General features: G+C 39.6%; 1 protein-coding gene across 1 annotated transcript in view; it reads left to right on the forward strand.

Annotated features, from left to right (window-relative positions):
- Window positions 1-22529, forward strand: part of COL15A1 (collagen type XV alpha 1 chain) — a 123345-nt gene that overhangs the window by 94102 nt on the left and 6714 nt on the right. Inside the window, exons 24-35 of the mRNA XM_068200539.1 lie at window positions 530-592; window positions 2579-2656; window positions 2777-2812; window positions 7107-7160; window positions 7241-7300; window positions 9597-9665; window positions 10021-10062; window positions 12397-12442; window positions 13037-13126; window positions 15995-16044; window positions 17805-17915; window positions 19268-19403. Coding sequence (XP_068056640.1) covers window positions 530-592; window positions 2579-2656; window positions 2777-2812; window positions 7107-7160; window positions 7241-7300; window positions 9597-9665; window positions 10021-10062; window positions 12397-12442; window positions 13037-13126; window positions 15995-16044; window positions 17805-17915; window positions 19268-19403 — 835 coding nt within the window. The remainder of the gene's footprint in view (window positions 1-529; window positions 593-2578; window positions 2657-2776; window positions 2813-7106; window positions 7161-7240; window positions 7301-9596; window positions 9666-10020; window positions 10063-12396; window positions 12443-13036; window positions 13127-15994; window positions 16045-17804; window positions 17916-19267; window positions 19404-22529) is intronic.

Consider the following 22529-nt stretch of genomic DNA (forward strand, 5'->3'; position numbering starts at 1 on the left):
GTAAAGTACAATTTGATCTGTGATGGGAATGCTTTCCCCACAAAACAGATGAAGAAATTGTCTTGTATTCAAATACATAAACTCTATTTCACATACTCTTTTTTTAATTTTTTTTTTTTTTACATAATGTTAAAAGTATACCTTCAGAAATTCTGTTGAAAATCAGTCTGGATGAATGATCATGGAAAGAAAGAGGATTGAGTACAGAAGAAATAGAGAATTTTAGGCTGATTTTCCACTTTTATTAATGTTTGCATATTTCCCTTTGTGAATGTATGTATCATCTACACTGTGATAAACATCAGACATTTCTCATTTTGGTCTTTCTAAAAAATTTTCCATATGTGATATATGGTTTAGGGAATAACTTTATTCAGAGAGCAATTTAGTCTTGTAAGAATTCTTAGATTGCAATAAGAGTGATTTAAGATCAAGTTTGCCAGTAATTTAAAATTGCATTTAGTAAAATAGCCTAGCTCCCTATTCTTCACAAATATCACTATGGATTTATGTACTTGTTTTTGCCTAGGGCCCTCGAGGTCCAAAGGGTGACACTGGTTTGCCTGGATCACGAGGACCTAAAGGACAGCAGGTATGAAAAAAATGTATAGGGGAAAGTATATGCTGAGAAATCTGTTAGATGACAAGTACTTAGTGACATTAAAAGTTTAATGATTCTAATTTTTGTAGGAATTAATAAGTTCATGTGAAAAATGTACTAGGGAGAATATGAAAATGCTAAATGGCATCCCCTGATATAATCTCACCAAGAGCTAACCTTCCTGCCCCAGGGTTGAAATTCATCAGCACGGTATGCACTTATCAGGTTAAGTCTCTTTAAACATTAAACATGAAGTGACCTCTTCTTGACAGCTAATTGTTGTGCTGACACCCTGGGATCCTATCCAAAAGCCCAAACAAAAAAAAAGATCAATCTTTTCCTCCTCCTATGCCAGAGAGGGTTTTGCCTACAGAATGAAGACTGCAATTTTCAATTCCCAAAGAAATTATAAGACTTGAGGAGCTCTCTTTTTAAGATTCTCTTGTTTCTTCACAAAAAGTCTGTATTTTATAGCACTGCTGAGAGGTTACTAAAGACTGACTCTGCTCTTTTGCAAATACTGCAGCAGTTCCAGTTTTTTCCCCTTCTTATCCACCTTCAGGAAGCAGGGGAGAGGAATATCTAATATCTTGGGGATACTAAAAAAGAAAAGCAAAAACACTTTCTGCTTGTTCTTTCTAAGTAGCTGAGCTCACTTTCTCACAAGTAATAGGAAGACTTGGAAATGGTTAATTATGGTTTAAATGGGATAGCAGATGAACAGCATTGTCAGAAGGAAAGCTTTCAGGCCACAAATACCAGTCCCTGTTTATCATAAGGTTTCCTGTTCTTTTACAAAATGCATTAAATGATCAAGCTCAACCATAGAACCAGTTGGGTGATTTTTGGTTTAGGTTGTGGAGCTATTTACTTTTGTTTTTCGGTTCATGCTTTTCTTTGCTTCTGGTGTTCGTTCTGGCAAGAACTCAAAGCTTTGAAAGTATTTAATTTTGGACGCACCAAAAATATAGTGATGTATCTGATTGTGTTTCTGAGCTGTGAACAGCAGGCTACACTCAAGAGTGATGAAGTTTGGGAACCACAGTGAAGCTGTACAGAAACCTTTACTTAAAGGATCATGAAATTCAACCTCGGGTCCATAAATTCTCACAGAAGATAAAGTCAGTGAAGCCAACCAAGCCTTAGGGAGACTCCAAAGTATCCAAATTATCTTCAGGGAGACTTCAAAGACTCACAACAGTTTAAGAACCTGTGACAAGAATTTAGTTAAAACACTTAAAGTTCATTGAAAGGTTTATAACCTGGAGTGTCATTTTAATCAGCAATGTAATTGCTAGCTTCAAGCTAGATTTCTTCCCTGAGATCTTAGGAAAGATGTTGTAGCAAGCTGCCTGAGGTAGGAAGTGGAAAGTTACAGCTGAAAGATCCAGAGTGGGAACCATGCACTTAGCACTGAGAAGTGATAATCTGTGGTGGTGGAAAAGGAATGCAGAGGGTCACAGTTTGAGTGCTGGGACCTGGCCTTTATTAAAGTTAATGAGGTTGCATCATGCCAGGCACATAGAGAGAATGATTCATATTCATGCTTTCCTGATCATAAAATCTGAACATTTACTGGTCTATCAAGATGGTGCATTTCCAGCAGGATTGACTGACCATTAAGGTGATAGTACACAAGAAGACACCAGTAACCTGTCTGCCTTTGGCAGAGACCTTTCGTGAACACAACATGTTTCATATAGTTACACTATGGAGAGCAAATTACGTCCTTTTTTTTTTTTTTTTTTTAATAAGAACTTATTAATCTCAGGGAGACATTTTTAGTGTATTATGTTTTTAGAAAGATCATCTCTTTTCTTCCCCAGAATCAAGATTCACCCTACTCATACTTATGTCACTTTATGTTTGATATCACAGCATGACTAACCTGTCATGCTTCAGACAAAAGTAACGCTGCCTTGACTTCTGATTCACTGGGAACTGCTTTGTAAACAGTAGTTACTCTGATAATTGCAGGGTGAAAAGGGAGAACCAGGAGCTATCATTTCTGCTGATGGATCTTTAACTGAATTATTAGGAAGAAAAGGAGAGAAGGTGAGCTAATGCTGTGTTGTGTTCCTCCAGAATTATTTGGTGGCCATGTTACCAGCCACCTCTGCTAGACATTGCAGGAATTCTCCTTGTCATTGCTCTCTCTGTGTTGGTCCTCAACAGGGTGAAGCTGGAGTGATGGGACCAGCGGGACCAATGGTAAGATGATTCCAAAGATGAATGGTTTCTTATTTTTTAATTTTGCTTTGGCCTTACAGATATTAGTAAATGTAAAGGTAGTATGGTTTAGCTTTTCGTTCCTTCTGAGTAGGGATGATAAGGAGTATTCATGCTTCAGGGCCATCAGTGTCCTTCAGAAAAGAATGTGTTTGTTACATATGTGGTGCTGTAACTACTGACTTGGTGCAGAGCTTAAATTCTAGTAGAGCAAATGTATCTGTTACTGTCTAAGCCATCCGTGAAATATTGTCAGATTTACCACTCTGAGTGAACTGGGTTTGTTTAGCTCTGAAGATAAAAGGCTGAGAGGAGCTCTAATTGCACCCTACTGTGGCCTGAAAGGGAATCATTAAAAAAAAGTCAGGTCCTTCTCAGAGGCGCACAGAAGACAAGTAAAAATTATCAAAAGTTCCAGCTTGTGACATATATAGATATAAAGGCAAAAATTCATGTTAAAAGTGATTAAACACAGAAATGGGTGCCCAGAGATATGGATGCCAGCCTGGTCAGGGAGAGAGAAATGGCAATCATTTCTCACAGTGGCTTGTGAGAATTTTTAGGGAGTTGTAGGAATGTGATAACTTGTTAGTATAAACAGTCTGCAGGTGGTGTTTTTCCACCTTGTTTTTCTGTTCTTCTCAAGGACAGTGTGTGAGAAAGATGTTTTTATTAACTAGCTAATCAAGTAGAATGTATCTTATCGATCTATATAAGCTGAAGAATCCTTTGTATTAAAGCTTCGTTTTTTCCTCTTGCAATTTGGTCTCTTGTCTGTTCTTGTGTCATACTTGGGGCAAGGGTGACATAGAGAGATGATGGATTCTGGAACAAGGTGTTCAGTGGCATGACCTAACCTACAAGCCTGATGTACATGTTTGTCTTGTAAGCAAGGGGTTGTGCAAGAGGATTGCTCTCTTTCCACCTAAATGATTCTCTGTTTATATGACTTATATTAAAACAACTAATTGCATCGGCTCAATTTCTGTCAATGCCAATAAATTGCAACTGCATTGGATTCTGAGAAAGCTGTACACCAGGCGGTAGAGTAAGACCATGTACCAAAATCAGGATTTAGAGGCCTTCTTTCAAGTATTTGGTCTGATACTTTTGACCGGACATGGAAGGTATTAAGAAAGCACAATGAATTAGTCATAAAACAAGAACAGTGGCCCAGACTCAGCAGTGTTAGGGTGCCAATTTCTTCTGTCTTGTATTCCAAAGATCAAGGATATAAAGGATGTTTCTTTGCTTCTGCTTTTGACGTAGCCTGCTCACTGCTGTGGCTTAGTGAATGTTAGTAGAGTGTTGACATTTCTGCACACCAAGGTGCATAGGAGATTTTTACATCAGTTTCTGTAGCCTTCCAAAGGGGATAACTGGGTGTGCTGAATAACTGCTTTTTTAATTATTGTGTATCAGAATCCCTGAGGAGGCTATCCCAACTTACCAGAAAGGATGTTCCTATCCTTCTCCTTGTATGACTGCAAGATGATCTACCCCTTCAACTTGACACAATAACTTTGAATGAAAGTGGACTTCAGAGATGACCTTGTGCACATCACTGCCTGGAGCAGGTCTCTTTAACTCAGGAACTTGTCAAGTGAAGTTCTCAACAACTCTTAGGATAGAAATTCCACAACCTTTCTGTGCAGCACATTCCACACATTTGACAAACTTTGGAATAAAAAAATTTTTCCTTATGTTTGTTTGGAATTCCTCATGTTCTGGCTTGTGTTCACTGCTACTTGCTGTACATCCTGCATCCAGTGGACATGTCTTTTTCCTCTCAGCCCCAAACTCTCTGTTTTACATCTCCTTTTATACTGCTATGAGTTGCTTCATACAGTTCAGCAAGCAGATAAGGAAGGTCTTGCCATCACTGGTGGGAATGGTTACACTTCAGGAAAGTTTGGCACATGGAGCCTGTCTCAAGGCTTTGCTCAGCCAGTTCTCTTCTGAGCGCAGAACTCCCCTTTGATCATTGCTGCTAATGGGGTGATACAATTTGGTGTTGTCCCATAGAAAAAATCCATCTGTACTTAGTGTGAGGCCTGTACAGCAAAAATATACAGACTTCAAGTGCTGCGCCAGAGACTCTGACAGATAATTTATTAAAGGTTTTAGTGAAATGGTTCTGTTCCACTTGGCTCCAAGTGAGTCTCTGGCCCAGTAACAACTTTGAGGTAGCCGGGGAATCTGATTGTTCCTCTCTGCTCTTAGACCCATACACAAATTTCCAGAATTTAAAATCAAATCCCTAGTCATTGCTCTGCTCCAGTTTGAGATTTCAGCTGGGCAGACAGTGGGATCACAGAAGCTTGGAGCACAAGGAGCTACACAGAAGTAGTAGTTTGGCAAATGGGAACTAGAGATAGTCAGGAGGTCAGTACAACTGTTAGCAAAAGCAGAAGCAACAGACTGAATCCAAGCTCCTGCCACTGGAGAAATGAGAATCTTTTACAAGCTGGATTATGCTGTTTCCTGTCAGTGAAGCAAGTGGCTGCATATCACTGAAGGAGAGCACTTAGTAAGAACCTCAGTGTCAGTCTGCCCAGATCTACTGTGCTGTTATAATTGAAACTTTTGTGGTAAGCAAAACTCCTGTGACTTCCATGCTTCCTTCTTTCACTTCTAGCTGTGACTGCTGGCTTCTCTCAGGGAGTTGCTAACACCTGACAGACTGGGCTGGCAATTAGAGAAAATAGTAAAGGTGGCCCCAGCTTACCCAACTCTCACATTGTTAATGTTTGAAATCCCAGTTAAAGCATGGGATCAGACACAGCTGTTTATTTTAACTGAAAAATAAGTCTGTTTCTAGTTGTCCTCACTGCTGATTAAAGTTCAGATTTACATAATCTTTAAAGGCTCAGGTACCACAGAGTGGTAGGAAAATAGGAAAATGCTTTTGGATTGCTTTTTAAAAATATTTTGGATTGCTTTTTTTTTTCCAAACCTCATTACTGGATGTGGTATCATGGAAAGGTGGATTGAATTTTGAAATTTTGGGGCACAATATTGAAATTCACCAGCAATCTCTTGCCTGACTGAGACACGGACATTAACTTCAATCACGTGGATAGAAATTGTCTTCAAACAGAAAATAAAATAGAAGATTAATGAAAGTCTTACCACCTGCAAGTAGTTTCAGCTGACATTAAATTCAGCTTTAAATTCTGATTACAATGGTGACATTATAAATGAATATGTTCATATGGTAACTGCTTATGAATTTCAGGTCTAATCCAGTCTTCAGTTTCAGTAGGAGAAAAATTACAACAATTAATCCATTAATATCAGCTAGATGATAAGAGAAATTGTCTTCTTCATTAGATAAATTTTTCATTAATGTACATATCATTTTTCACTGAAAAGATATCATGTGAAGGGTTAAACACACCCACTGTCACATATAAGTGGTATCTGTGTGAGATCTACAGACAGATTATTTAACAAGTAATACAAGAAGGAGTATCTCAGCATTTCAGCAGATCAAAAAAAAGGAAATGAAACCAGATAGACTGACACAAATGTAAAGGGGTTGTCTAGACCCCTGTGGTTTTGGTGAGTTTTAGAAAGCTGACATCAGTTGAAAGTTTGTAGATCCTCAGATTTGCTGCTTTTTGTTGATCACTCACAGGCTGCCTAGAAGCTGCATGCTTGCAAATGCCCCATCATAGTCCATCCATAGTCCTGGACCACCTTTCCCAGGCAGCCTGCTTGTCCCCTCTTTTTCCAGTGGCTTGTATTACTTTGTGGAGCCTGGTGAGTCAGTCAAACTTGTATAAAGAAGGAATGATTCTGTTTCAACTGTCAGCCCCATGAATCCACAAACCCAGGCTGGCGAGAGGCAAGTAGAAGCCTAGCACTGCATGAATTCTTAGGCCAATCCACAGATACTTCCTCACAGAGCCTGATTCAAAAATAATTAGAAAAAAAAAAAAGGGGGGGGGGTAAAGATGAGCAAAGCATACATCTCTAACTTCCTTTTATTTTCCTGACTGATGCATTTAATTTTTCTTCAATACATGGTGAGTCAGTTTTGAATTGCACACCCTACAAGGGTCTGGGAATGCAGACTTCATTTCAGATAGGTGACTGTAACATGCAGTCATCAGCTTCTGAGATCACTCAGTAGAGCAAGCAGAGTTTTCTGTGCAGTCTCTATAGGCAGTCACAGACTGATTTTTAATATAGATATAAAACTGTTTCTCATTCTAAATAATCAAATATAGGTCAACAAAATGGGCCATAATGACTTTTTTTTGTTGTTCAGGGACCAATAGGACCTACTGGACCCAAAGGAGAACTTGGCTTCCCAGGACGCCCAGTATGTATTATGCTCTCCAGTGGGATAAAGATAGGAAAGCTTGCTTCTGACACGTACTAAATTTTTTCTACTTATTTCAGGGTCGTCCAGGACTGAATGGACTGAGAGGTGTGAAAGGTGATCAAGGTGAAGCATTTAATGTAAGTTTTTTGTATTTCAATTAGTTGAAAAATAAAATCTGTTAAAATCTGAAGTCTGATTTATATTGATTCCTTTCAAATGATGATGGGACTAAAAACCTGAAATGTTCTAGAAATAATGTTCTAGAAATAATGTTCTGCTACTTTTCCTATCTAGCAGCAGTCATTGAAAAGTCAGCTTCTGGGTCTGTCTGGGCAGTTCTTGCAGATACACATAGATGTGTCAGCTCCCAGGTATAACAGTTATGTGTGCCACTCACTGCTACCATAGCAGCTTCAAATAACAAAGGATTTGGAATTCCAGTTTTTTTATATATGTCAAGAACTTCCTGATCCAGGCCACCAGTGTGACTTCTCATGATGTGAAGATACTCCCACAGGCTCTGACCTTTCTAGCCCAGGTACAAACAACACTTGAGCATATCACAGGGAAGTGGTATGTACCTTTGTAGCAGCGTGTTTTGGGGGGGGGACTTCTCCCGGGGTGTCCCCGGGGGGGACCCCCTAGGCTGTGAGTTCACTGGTAGCAGCAGGCAGGCAAGGAGACTCCACATGGCTTCTGAGGGTGCTCATTAGATGAGGGTTTATTGGGGGTCCTACCCCCGGGAGGCAGCATGGTTTCTGAGGGAGAGAGGGGGGGAAAGGGGAGGGAGGGGGAGAGAGCACCAGCCAAGAGAGCCGGCGAAGAGAGAGTGAGAACCTTCCCCCCCCCCCCCCCCCCCCGTCCCCCCCGGCACACTTAACAGGGAGATTCAAAGTGGGCGCGGAACAGATTGGGCCAATGGGATTACAGACACAGGATACTGCAGGGGAGGATCACAGGCTTGGAATAAACCATACATTTTCAAGGGGTGAGACAGAGCATACCATTTAACTAAAATATAACTCCACATACCTTACTACCTTACAAGGAGATACTCACTAGTACCTGCTACCTGCTACAGTTGCCATGTACATGTATCCAAAACAATGACCTGTGCCCAGATGACAGCATATTCATGCTCACCTACAACCTGTAATTGTGGAATGACAAGTGATGAACCAAGCTCCTATTGCTGCAAGTCTGTTCTCATTAAAAGATTTCAGCCAAGTTGTCTCATGACAAACATTGAAGCTGAACCGCACAAGAAGTAGTACTGCTGAGCATAAACAATAAGCTTCACAACAGCAGTCATCTGTGTGGTTGTTCTGATGTCATGCGACAATCTGTGCTAGGAAAATGGGTACCCATGCTACAACAGCAGCTAATGCTATTTCATCTGCATCACAAATAATGCTGAAAAAAAAATTACAAGGGTATGTTACTGTGTTAGCATAAAGTCAGTATCACTGTATTTCAGTAGAGAAATTTTTGTAAATGGATTCTGTTGTAGGAAGCCTCTGGTTCTAGTTTGTTCAAAAGAAAAAACAATGGCACACAAACTGCAAGGCACAAGTGTCTTGTCTATCTAGACAATAAATATAAGTGAGATGATACTGCTTTATGTGAGTAGCAGGGAGACTGAGAATTGGTAAGTATCTTTGCAGAATTAGTAAATATTTAAGTATCTCCACAGTAAAATAAGACCAGGTACTGAATGTGGCTTACACCCCTAGAAGAGGGTATAAATAGAAATATAGTTCCTGGAAAGTGAAAACAAATTAGACAAATGCAAATTGGAAGAAAATGACAGGAAAAATTACTACCCACTGACAGAAAATATAAGAGTAGATTTTCCTTTCCTCCATATCTTCAAATAATATTAAAGTTCATTTTCTGGATTGTCTGCCTTAACCACACAAAAGCTATTGTAGCAAGTATAACTAGATGAAGTACATCAAGCTGACTGGTTAAAGCAAACAAGCAAACAAAAGAGGCTGCATGTTCTAGTAGTCCTTCCTGGAGTGCTCAGGGAATATAAAATCTGATGGATCTCTAATTATTGATGAGATGACATATGTCACCATACAGAAAATTGCATTGATGTGAACGGAAAGGTGAACACGGCCTTGTGCCAAGTTTTCAAATAACACAGTTAAGAGCTGACATACATTTTTTGTAAAAGGCAGTCACACCTCCAGTCTACCAGGGTTACATATTGTTGCTAATTAGCATGTACATGTCTGACTGGCACTTGAAAATTATGAATCTTAGCAGTTTTGAGAGATCTATATCAGTGTAGAATACCTAATTTTCCTTGGATGAGAGATATACTTACATTAATTTAGTTTCAATATGCAGTACTTTAGGTGTTCCAGTTTGCAGATGGGGTTAGTTTTTGTCTAATATCTTCCTTCTTTCACTTTCTCTTTCCAGGGCCTTCCTGGCTTGCCTGGGCCCCCAGGGCCCCCTGGACCTCCAGGACATATACTTTATATCAAAGGAGTAAGTGCAACTGGTGATCAGTGACTGGTTTGTAGCAGCAATGTGCTGCTCTAGAAGCAGTCTGCAAAAGGAAACATCAAAACTGGTTTTAGTCTACACAGATCACTGTGGGGGACCTTGCTTGTGTGCAGAGAAAAAAGATCTCTTAACCAAAGCCACTGTCATGGAAGAGTTTTGCCCCCATGGCCCCACAGAGAGGGACATGATGACAGACCTGGCAGCCAGCTGGGCTTCTAGGGAGGTGGTGGTTTTGTTTCCAGACTTAGCCTCATCATGACTGCTAAGTTTATATGGTGTGATACATGCTGTATCATACCTATGCTCATTAAAGTAATTTCCTTCCTGTTTTCAATAGACAGTTTTCCCAGTCCCTCCCAGGCCTCATTGCAAAATGCCAGTAAGTGACACATGCAGAATCTGCTCTTAGCAGGATGCATGGCCATGACAGAACATAACCAAAGCAGCTGTACACCTAAACACCATAACCTTGCAGCTTTTCTCCCCCTACTTCTGCTTTGCACCAGGGATGTGTTTTACTTGTTCTTCAGGATAACAGATTTTCAAGTGTTCAGCCATTTATGAAAACTTAGCCATGTATAAAATATATAAAAGAACCAGAAACACTAGACTCTTTTGCTTAAAGTACTTTGATAGCTTGTTTTCCTAATACTTTTAATGCATTTCAAAGCTTGTGTTTCCATAGTTAAGGAGTTGCTTTGGGAACCTGAATATGTATGCATACAGGTACATGTATTTTTTAGATATATGTATAAATACAGTCCTCCTGCTGTTATGTCTTTAGCTGTTTTTAATTTCCCTGTCCAAAATAAGATTTGTTATATGTTTCATTGTGGCATGAAAGATGCACCAGAAAAGAAAGATCATGTTCTTTATTTGACCCTCAAATGCACTGTTCACATAGAATTGCAGCAGGTGAAGATCTGCCCCTCCTTTTCAAAGAGTATGACAAAGCCTTCAAAGCACCTGCAGTTTCACACATAGTATGAAAAGAAAGGAGATGGATTTCATATTTTCATTATATGAAAACATGAAAATGCAATTTTTGTTCAATGAATTACAGAAATGGCATCCTAAAATGAACAGTGAGCATAGTTCAGTTCTGGAAGTATTTTCCCTAGGGCAATATCCGGCTTGGGGTATGTACTTGGAAAGGATTCTATCTTTGGGAGCCACAGTCCACCCCTGAATAGTGTAGGGTTATACTTTTCTCTTAAACAGTATAGCTCATAGTAATACTGTGCCCTCTCCTCCAATTTGCATTCCAGTTCTTTTTCGCTGATTTTAGAGAAACAGCTCTTGATTTCCTCTTCACTAAATGTGTTGATACTCATCATCACCCTAACCTTACTGCTGAAAAAAGTTGTATCCCAACTTGTGAGCTTTTCTGGGAATTAATGATAAATAGCCATACCAATTACCATAAATAAATATGGTAATTTGCCATTTCTACATTTTTGGCCTACCACACACCTTTTTTTTATCCCTGACTTTCTCCCTTAAATCTTCTCCCTCTCATTGTATAACATATGTCCATAATCACATACGTATTTGTCAGCCTCACTTCTGAAACCTGACTGGATGAGGCCCTGAACAACCTGCTGTAGTTGATCCTCCTTTGGGGTAGACAGCCTCCAGAGATGCCTTCCAACCTCAACTCTCCTCTGATTCTCTGTGGAATGATTCAAATAAAACAAGCCTATTTTCTCTGAATTTCAGATAATAATAGCGACTTTTCCAGAAGGTTACCATCAGTGAAAAATAGCACTAACTTAACCATGCACAAATAATAAAAACATGTATTTGTAAACATCTCTTCATGCACCTGAGCGTGCTGGATAGATTTCTCCTACGTTTGTGAGTAATCTCCTAAACCTATCCAAGTTTATAGATAAGAAGTCTGCTGTTCATGCCTACATAAATGAGTGCCGATAAAGAACTACAGACTGAACCCCACCAGTTTTTCTTCATGGGCACTGAACTTCTGAAGTTATTGGAGCTATCCATGTGAGTAAGACTTCTGTGGGCTAGTACTACAGGATTAGCCAGATGCACCAACTTCCATTTTTTCATACACTTGCTTAGTTTCCCATAAAGAGTACTAGAAAGTATCAAGATTTCCAAGCACTGTGCTACATTTCAGTTCCTACATTGTCCCTATTTTGAAGACAGGCACAGAGGTAGGTAGCATGCCCACTGTTACAGGTAGCTGGTGACAGAAGAGGATAGACTAGAATAGTTTCTGTCTCCCCACTGTGGTTTCAATGCATCTGGTTAACATCAGACAGAGCACAGGTTAACATCAGACATAACATAGCCCTGGTCTGATGAAAAGAATTATAAACACAAGCTGTTATCTTAGAGTCAAAAATCAAAATCTGCTTCCAAACACAGTATTGTAAATTCAGAATTGTTCTTGGAGAATGAGTTTTCTGATGCTTCACTGGCATGACTGAGAGTAGGATTGGCTGATGTCTCCAAAATGCATGATGTTACCCTTTTGCTGAAAGCATGCTGCATGTCAAAGAGAGCATAATCCTCATAAAAACTTGATCATCTAATACTCAGACCCTGTCAAACTGGAGATAATCCCAGAGTGTTGTTATAATATTTACTAGCATGCAAACTTGCCAGGCTTTTCAGTCACACTAAGAAATGCATTTCCATTGATTAATATTTATGGATAATTTGTAATGGATTTCTTCATCTGAAGGTGAACCCTCCCTATCCTGGAAATCAAGATGTTTTTAATGACCATGGTGGGTAATTCTTTTCTTGTACCTTGGTTTAAATAAGTTTTTTTTTTTTTTTTTTAGTTGGGTTTTTCATACTTAAGAGCTTTTTTCTTTTTGTTTTTTCTTGGCTATTTTATTACTGGAGGAGGGAAGGGAAGGGAAGGGAAGGGAAGGGAAGGGAAGGGAAGGGTAGGGAAGGGAAGGGAAGGGAAGGGAAGGGAAGGGAAGGGAAGGGAAGGGAAGGGAAGGGAAGGGAAGGGAAGATGTGGTATACAACACTCATTCATAATCAAGAACTGTTTCTGATTCTCCTCCAGTGAAATTCACAAATGGAAAAATAGAACCAGATTTGTTCAGAGGAACTTAGGCTGGGTGGTTAGGGAAAGGGAGTAAAAGATTGACTTGTAAGAGAGAGATTGTCTTGCACATGCTGAGGTTGATAAGAGAGGACAGTCATGCAGCCATTCAATGATCATGAGTGAGAGAGGCACAGAGGGACAGGAACCATGTGCCCCACATACATGGAAAAGTCAGCTCCCACTTTCAGTGGTTTGGTTTTCACTGCTACAGTCTCTGCTGTTTTCAAGTTCTTATGAATTTGTGATGCTATTGTGGCAGGTGCTAAAGCAAACAGAGATTCCTGGGAACTGCACAGTTCAGCACACTTAAAAGGAGAAAAGGGAGACAGAGGTGCTCCAGGACCACCAGGTATACTAAATCTAATGTGTCATTGACATCCTGTGGAGGAATATATGTCTAACTTGAAAAGCAATTCAGCAAGATACTTCGATAGCTACCTCTACAGCCTTACCTGCCTAGAGATTTACTCCAGTGTTTATTGATGAACTGACACACAGAACAGCAAAGCTCAGAATGTTATCCAAAATGTCTTCTGAAAAGACAGACTGCACATTTGTGAGCATTATGAATGTGTCAAGTACAAGAATAGATATTTAAATGTAAGTGGCTGGTCACAGATTTTTTGACATTTTAGAAGGACATCATGGGCACTTCCTGAGATAACATTTTGTTGTCAGTCTTTCTGAGCCAATTGTGCTTCACATTTCAGGGTAATACACGTGTGCGTTCTGAGTTCAAGGCAGTCAGTTATTGCTGACAGTCCCACTTCTAACAGGAGGTGGAAATAGATTATTTCCATTTCACCCAATTTCTAAATATTTTCTGATGTATTTCTGAAAATTGTGAAGTGTCTATGTGCACTAAAAGTACCAATTCACTAGCAGTAGGAGCATCATAAGAATTATTCCTCGCCCAAAGATTTGCTTTCTGTGTCAAAAAGTTGATACACATTGCTAATTCTTAAAAATCCAAAAAGAGTTACAGAAACAAGCATCTGTTTGAAAAGATTGTAAATACAAGCACTTCATTTGCTGTAAACTTTTTGAAATCTCATTTACTGAGATAAGGCTTTGAGAGAAATAATTTGAAATAGAAAGTGCAGTATATTGAATTAGTGTTGCTATGCCATATTTATTGTAATTTTCCTTTAATGCATTGATAATAACTATATTCTCCCCATATATGTTGATTTCACTAGATCAACATGGGTATTTCTGTCTTTGTGCCAAAGACATAATTCTGCTGACTAAAGATGATATTTTGGTTATTTTGAAGACAACACCTGTTTATTGTGATAAAATCAATTTTCCTGTCTCGTCCTCATTAATTTTTATTCTGATCCAATATCTTAAAATATGCAGTTAGCAATTTCCAGTCATCAATAAACTTGTCAAAAGAAGAAGAAATAAACTTTCCTAGATGAAAAATAAAATTTTCTCTTCAGTGCTGGCTTATCCACCACAAATATATCTGTTCATTTCCAGGTTCTGTACTGAATGCAAATTATTGTCTTAGAAGTACTTTCTTGCCTATATCTGATGATTTCAGGTGCTTCATAAGAAGATTATGAGAGGATTGTTCTTAAGATTTTGCTGTAAAACTGCAGCTAGTAAAGGATGGGGAAAATAACACCACAATTCTGGTTAAACTGAAAACTCAATTCACTTTTCTCCTAAAATAACAGAGATCTGTTCATTTGATATAACAGATCAACTGGCTCCAACATTTTGTTCAACATGAAGTTGAAGCATGCTAACTAAGACCAATTCTGTTGCTGCTTTAAAAAAATACTCCTATTTGTTTTTTGCTTAATGATGCAGTTGCTAAAATATTCTTTCATACAAAGCAGTTCTCTAATTCTTACAGGTGCCCACATAACCACTGACAGGGAAAATTTACAAGCCAGTGGTTGCATAATTAAAGTACAGGAAATTTTCAAAAAACCTTTTTTGAGGGGAAGGTGGCTGAAACTCTTTCCACTACATTTGTTGAGTTCCATGAACCAAAAAATCTTTTTGAATTGTGGTATTTGTATTTGCATGCAGTGGATTTATTTTTGCTTCTCACAAAACATTACCTCTCCAATCTTATAAACAGGTTCTATTAATTGATAACATGTAAAAATATGAAGCCAACACAAAAATGTGAGAGCAAACTCAACAGACATGGGCTTCATTCAGACCTAGACTACTTGCTGGTCATCCTAGAAAGACCTCAGATAGTGCTCAGTGTAGAGATTAATACAAAGCAACATCTGAGAAGGACACCTGCCATTTCATTCCACCTGTCCATTCCCTTCCCCTCACAAGGATCAAGCAGATCGCTGCTGCAAGCTGTAATTGGTAAGGTTGGAATAAAATACAAACAGGTGCCATAATGAGAATACTTTTCTGCCCCACAATGTCTCTTGATTTAATTTTATCTCAGGTGGCACACTGGGAAATGAGCCCTATGGCTGGCAGAGGGTTGAGCTCAAAGATCTCAAAAATTAATCAGAACACATTTGAAGGAAATGCATTGAACTGTTATGGGAAACTGCAAAATATGTTTTTTTTTCCAAATGGATCCCAAGCAGATAATATTTTAAGGCTTTTTGAACCTTTTGTGCTGGCTTGACACCTTTGGCTGACCAACATTGGCAGACAACACAAGTGGTATAACCATTTAATCTAATATTGGTTTTCATTGCAGAAAAATGTCAAGGCAGAGTTATTGTACAATTGTTGAAACACAGCAGCAAGACTATCTCTTTCTCTTGTCAGCTCTGGTACTGTCTTTGCAGGAAAGATCACACATCTACTGATGGATCACCCCACTACCAGCGAAATATGTGAAAAGCTTCTGTTTTACCTTGGCTTGCATCAAAGGGGTTAACATGGATACTTCTCTTTCACTCCTCTTTCCAGCTGCTATGTTTTCAGAAATCTGGGAAATTTTCGTATTTGAGCCTTCTTTGCTTCTAATTTTTCTGAAATCCCAATCAGATTCAGAAGTTTTTAAGGTGGAAGAGTGACAGACAAGGCACAGACAAGCTGGTCTGTATAAGTCTTGCTTTGTTAGGAAACCAAACTAAAAGTATGTTTGATATAAAGGTTAATGCCATTATTGTAAATAGTTTTCCTTTAAACTGCTAAACCAGTAATACCAAAAGCAGTGCTTTTAAAAGGAAAATTACAGATAATTATTGTACTTTATTGTATTTTCTTCATTTTTCAGGTCCACCTCTGCCTCCATCATATTTCAGCCAATTTATTAATAGCATAAAGGTAATTATATCCCATTTGTGTTTGAGTTCTGTTAAGCTTTTTTTAAAGTGTACTTTACTACAAATTAAGCACAAACCAATGCAACATGGTGAAATATACAAATATAAGGGCATCAGCAATTGCAAATTATATTTGTTTCTTAAACTCCAGCTACAGAGGCAAGCTTATAACTATAGAGATATAGCAGTTGTCAGAGGTCTATAAAGATTACTTTTGAAAGATACTTTATTACTGAGGCTTTTTACCTTCCCAGTGGTATTAAAGTGAGTCATATTTCACTGTTACCTAACATATCTGCCTTAAATTAATGCTTTTGTTTCCATGCCAGCTCAGGTAAAAGACATCCATTACCTAAAGGGCTTCTAGAACACTGGGTGTGGGGAAAGGGGGGTGGAAATCACTTCCATGTCATGTTATTTCTCTTTTAAGCACACTGAATAGAATTAAATTATGGAAACTACTTTTCCTGGAAGCTCTTACAGCAAAGTATACCCATACTTTGATTTGTTTAGTCTCTCTGTTCTATTATTCTCTTGACTGCTTTAAGTGACAAAAATAAATAAAAATATTATATTATTTTAAATGTTTTTAGGTGAATAGGACTCTATCAGTAGAAGAACTGAAAAAATGTGAATCAAATTATCATTTAATGATGCTACCAAAAGTGTTGTGCTGACAGTCTCTTGGAAGGACTCTTAATGCTGCCTGGATTTAGGATTTTATTTCTGCTTGGCTGAGTACACCAAAGTTATTCCTATGGCATAAAGTGTCCCATGTATGTGGCAAAGCCAATGGGGTTTCTGACCTTACAGTGTGTAATGTCTGTAGCTTTACAGATTTAGCTGCCAAGAACTTATTTTTTATATAGTCCCTCCACTCCCCAAAATGGCCTGGAATAAAGAAACTTTTTGAGTCATGTTTACTGGGAATCTACAAAGACTAAAAGACATAGGAGGAGCTATAGATAGCCATGTCCTCTGGCTGTCTGCAGATACTTGCCATTCTTGCTTTGCCATTTGCCTCTTCTATCCACAGGCTTATTTCTCAGAAACATGAAAAAAGTCGACCAAAAAAAAAATTCAAGTGGTAAAAAAAAGCGGACAAACAGGAAAAAATACTGTGAGGAGGAATGTATAAATGCTGTGGCTCATCTTGCACAGAAACATAATAATGTAGTAATTAAATGGTGCTTCTTACCTATTGCTCTGTTTCCCTAACTGATGATCAGCCATGCAGAACAGAAGACATACTGTTTCTAGTGTTTGCAATTTTGTGTAGGGTCTCTTCTGTTATCCCTGTACACACTCCCACCCTGCTCTGCTCACTTTGTCACATACTTTCAAATAGGTGTCCATTCGATGTCAACCTTGCTTTGGTTTTTTCTTGGTGATGGAGGAAAGCACAAAGCCAGGCGTTTATGCTTCCTCCAGCTCTCTCTTCACCTCCAGCTACAGCAGTGAACAAGGTTTTGCTGGGCAGAATAGCAGGAAACAGCAACAGAGGCATTTTCTCTGCCTCCACCAAACCCCACCTCCCCTAGCCCTTGCCCTGAGTGAGCCTTGCAGCCTCAATACAGAAAGCATTCCTTTTCATCCCATATCACAGAAGAAGAAGAAAGTGATGTTTAAAACATTTCAAGCAGGTGCTTTCCTTTACCTTTTGATTTATAAACTCAGAGATTTAATGTAAATTTAAAAGTTGAGTGCATTGTGTTCTGGTCTCACTTCAGCTCAACATTTTAAAATATATTTTATTCAAAGGGTGAAAAAGGACACAATGGAGTCACTGGTGTAAAAGGAGAAAAAGGAGAACCAAATGGAGGGTTTTTTCTGACGGGTCCTCCTGGACCACCTGGAAGACCAGGATTAATTGTAAGTCATGCAGGTTGTAGAATGGGAATATTTATGACTACTCATTTAGAATTAATTTAGAAGGCATTAAAAAGAGACAAACATCAGGATTGCTAGGAACTATAAAGAAACTTACATGCTAAGCATTAAGTGAATAGGAGAAAATTGCATTAAGTGTAAACACAGACACTTCACTGTTGTGCATAGAATTACTTTGCTATGAAATACTGACATAATGTTGTGCTCAGCTGTCTCATATAGCTACACCAATATCTAGATCATGCTATTAACAGTGTTACAAATCAAAGCAGCATGTATAATTTGTGACACTACTACTTATACCCCCATAAATACCAAAATAGGCCATATAAAGTTAGATGCTGACTTGAAAATTACTGGCCGTCTAAATAAATAATCCTGTTTTCCTAGTAATACAAAAAATATGACTGAAAAGACCAGTGTGTAGCCATCTGGACCATTTCTATAAAATTCAGCCACTGTCTACTGTCTACCTTTTAATTTTATCTTCTGGCAATTGCCACCACAGCTGCTTTGGAATAAAATGCACCAATTCTTTGGAAACGAGTTTATCCCTGGGATCTGGCAACAAATAGATTAATTGCATTCCTCTATTGCCATATCTGTGTCAAGAACCATGAATGAGTGGGCCACAGCTGAGGATGAAGCGTTAGGTTAGCAAGACCATCTTTAAAAATCCCACTGGTTCTATTCCACATTGGGGAGAATATCTCCCTGTTTAGAAACTGTTCTACTGGCACAGCTGAGCTGTCTTTGTCCTGGGTCCAATATGTTCCATGTCTGCAGGTTGGTGTGAGCACAGGCAACAGAAGTCCTCCTCAGTCAGGCTGAGGACTCACTGCTAAACTGGAAATGAAGGGAGTTAAGTGTTTTTATTCGGCAAGTCTGGAAGCTGGAGAGGTTAAGGACTAACATTCGATCACAGGAGGGAGAAGACAGCACTCATCATGAGGTGTACACCTTGCAGAGACACACTTTACATTAAAGTTTTCCACAAACTCTCTGAGGCCATCAAAGCAAGCAGTCTCAGCATGAGCAGAGTAGAGATCCAGGACTTTGAGAGCATTGTTGAGAGTTTTGCAGTCATCAGCTGCTTGGGGATACATATGAGAATTTTCAGAAAGCTTTCTGAAATTTAAATCCTTGACTTTATTTTGATATGTGGTTAAAATTTTCATTTTCCATTATACCCATGCCTCCTTGGAGAAAATTACATAGACTCATGTCTAAATGGCTGTGTAGTGGCAGGCACCTGGTAAATGTTGCCACCAGAGATGATGGCCCTGCAGCAGTGAAATCAATACATTCAAGGAAATACTTTTCATCACTGACAGGGACCAAAAGGGAACTCAATTGTTGGACCCAGAGGACCTCCAGGATTACCTGGCCTACCTGGCTTACCAGGTTATGGAAAAATTGGACCTCCTGGCCCACCTGGACCACCAGGGCCCCCTGCAATATATGGCTCAGGTGAGCTTTCCAGTGCATATGCAAGTGTACAGCTGCATGCCCACAACCCACACATGACCAATTCTTTCACACCTGGCAGGTTGTCCCACCTGCCCACCCTCTCTGCATATATGAATCAGGTTGTTCCCTGCTCTCCTCCTACCCTCCACCAATTTCTCCTAGGGGGGAGTTGGAACTGAGAGCACAAAACGGACAATTTCTCTGCAGACAGTTTTCACTGACTAATGCCATGGAAGTGCTGTTGAATGAAGGATCTTTCTGTGGCTGTGGCTGAGAGGAAAACTGCAGAGTAGAGATAGATTACCTTGACAGATTTGCAAAGTCCATCAAATTGACCAGCTGGCTAAATATGGGACAAAACACTCTTCTTGTGGGGAATGGAATTAAATCCAGCTGGTGGTCAACACAAGGGATTTTTCCCAGGGCTCAGTATTGAGTCCAGACTTATCAAATATCAATTATCTGGGCTAGGGGATCAACTGTACACTTCAGTGAGTTTGCCCCCAAACTGGGCGGGAAGATTGATCTGCTGAAATGTTCTACAGATGGGTCTGGACAGTCTGAACCAATGGGCCATGGTCAACTGTGTGACGGTCAGTAAGGCCAAGTGCCAAATCCTGCATTTGCATTTGCATCACAATAACCCCATGCAGAGTGTCTGGAAAGTTGCCCAGCAGAAAAGGACCTGAGGGTGCTGGTTGGCAGTTGTTGAACATGAGCCAGCAATGCCCAGGTGGCCAAGAAGACCAATGGCATCCTGGCCTGTATAAGCAATAATGTGGTCAGCAGGACCAGGGCAGTGATTGTACCACTGTACTCAGCACTGGTGAGGCCATACCTCAAATCCTGTGCTCAGTTTTCAGCCCCTCACGACAAGAATGCAGCACATTAAGGTGCTGGAGCATGTCCAGAGAAGGGAGTCAAGCTGGTGAAGGGTCTGGAGCACAAGCCCTGTGAGGAGCAGCTGAGGGAGCTGGGGGTGTTTAGCCCGGAGGAAAGGAGGCTCAGGGGTGACCTTATCACTCTCCACAAATGCCTGAAAGGTGGGTGTAGCCAGGAGGGGCAGTATCTTCTCCCAGATTACAAGCAACAGGACAAAAGGAAATGGCCCCAAGTTGTACCAGGGGAGGTTTAAATTGGATATTAGGAAATTTTTTTTCACCTAAAGGATTGCTACTGCAACAGGCTGCCCAGGGAAATGGTTGAGTCACCATCTCTGGAAGTGTAACTATGGCACTTAGGGACATGTGTTAGTAGCAGACTTTACAGTTCTGGGTGTCGCTGGTGGAGGTGATGATCTTAAGGGTCTTTTCCAGCCCAAGTGCTTTTCTGATTTTCTGGTGAAAAGGCAGTACCCACAGTAGAGTTTAGGTCTAGAATCAGACTTCTGGAGAACTGCTTCTAAAAACTAGTTTCTATGCAAATGCTGAATAGAAATGAAACTTCAGGTTGCTTACTCTGCCTCTAATGGTTTTCAACTTACTGAGAAAAGGAGCAAAATGTGCCACAATTAGTCACATCAGGAGAGGAATTTTGCAAACAAGGTGACATCAAAGAGAGTATGTGGTTAGAAATCGGGTGTCAGAGTTCAAGACATTTATGCTTTTGACTCCTTTTGGGTCACAGGTTTCCTAGTGACAAGCCTCATACTGTTAATGTCCAGCCTTGGGTTCTGGTGGATGGGGTCCTGGGCTCCTCTGACATTACTTGACAGGTATGCCTGAGAAAATGACGATACATCCGTCTAGGATCTGGGACCAGCATGGGAATCCAGCCAGGTAAAGCCAGAGCAGAGCATTCCTTAATCTCAGCTGAAGATGGTATACTAGTAGAAAGGGAGACTTTACCTGAATAGAGATGTTGTAACAGAGATTTATTCTTCCTAAGGTTTTGACAGGTCTAGCAAATACAGGTTTCCATTCCTGAGAACAAACAATTAGCCTGTTTTCCCACAAAACCTGTGCTTCCAGACTGCTAGTTTGACGTATCTCTCTTCAATTTGTTCTCTCCGGGTATTTCTTGAACCTGGTCAGCCTCATTTACACAGCAGGTGAGATATCTGATCTGTCATCCAGTCAATATTTTAATTTAGTGCCTATCAGAAGTATTCATCCTCTGAATAATATTTGAGAAAGAAAAAATCCTTAATATGTTCAACATTGGAACATAGGCTTTATATGAATCAGCCCCTGACCATCACGATACAGACAGATCCACAGCATCCATGAAGCACGTAAAGGTTTTCAGGCCTTTTCCTGTGTAATTTAGATTAAGTACTTCTGGATATTAGCTAAGAGACCCAGTCAGACAAAACAAATCATTATTAGTATTCCATCCCTATGTTTTCGTGCTCTCTACCATTAGTCTTCATCATCCTCCTACACATTTTCCTCTTTGATGTGTAAAAGGGTTCTTTAGGCAGCACACATTTTACTAAATGTTAGGAACATATGTTTATTTATTCCCTATCTTTGAGGTTCAGTTATCTCTTTTAAAGCTATTACTATCTGTAATTATGGAGTTCACACACTGTAGTATGGAGTTCACATATAGCAATATGGGCAAAGAGGAAAAGCTTATCTGTAGGTAAATAGCTATAAACACTTCTGAGATCTGACCTCCTTCCCCTGCCATTGGCATAAAGGACATACTCTGGAGTATCCTTGAAAATGCCTCAGTGCATAGATTCTTCTTGCAAAAGGTGATCTCGAGGCTCTTCTGGGTTTCACAAAACCAGCCAAGCTAAGGAGCTTGTGTAGAAGCTCCTTACAAGCAGCTTTGAAGTTCCATCATCATGACATGCATTTGCACAAAATGCATGCTTTTAGTCTTCCATATCTGCCTTAAAAGAAAGAAGTTTTTACTCCAGAAAACAGCTTAAGATAAAGAAATTAACTTTTGGAATAGAGACAGATACTAGGTACCAGGTGGTGTGGACTGCAGTCTTAGTAGTCCAAGTTCATACACCTGAAGAATTCTTTTTTCCTTTGTAACACAAGCTGAGTTTAAACACATGAATATTCCATCTAAGGAATAGTAAATTTTTGTTTTCCTTTAGAGCAAAAGATGTTATGACTCCCTCAAAGCTTATATGGGCAGGAGCAAAAAGTTCTTCCTCTTCCATGT

The sequence above is a fragment of the Anomalospiza imberbis genome, chromosome 1 (genome assembly GCF_031753505.1).
Source record: "Anomalospiza imberbis isolate Cuckoo-Finch-1a 21T00152 chromosome 1, ASM3175350v1, whole genome shotgun sequence".
Classification (NCBI taxonomy): domain Eukaryota; kingdom Metazoa; phylum Chordata; class Aves; order Passeriformes; family Viduidae; genus Anomalospiza; species Anomalospiza imberbis.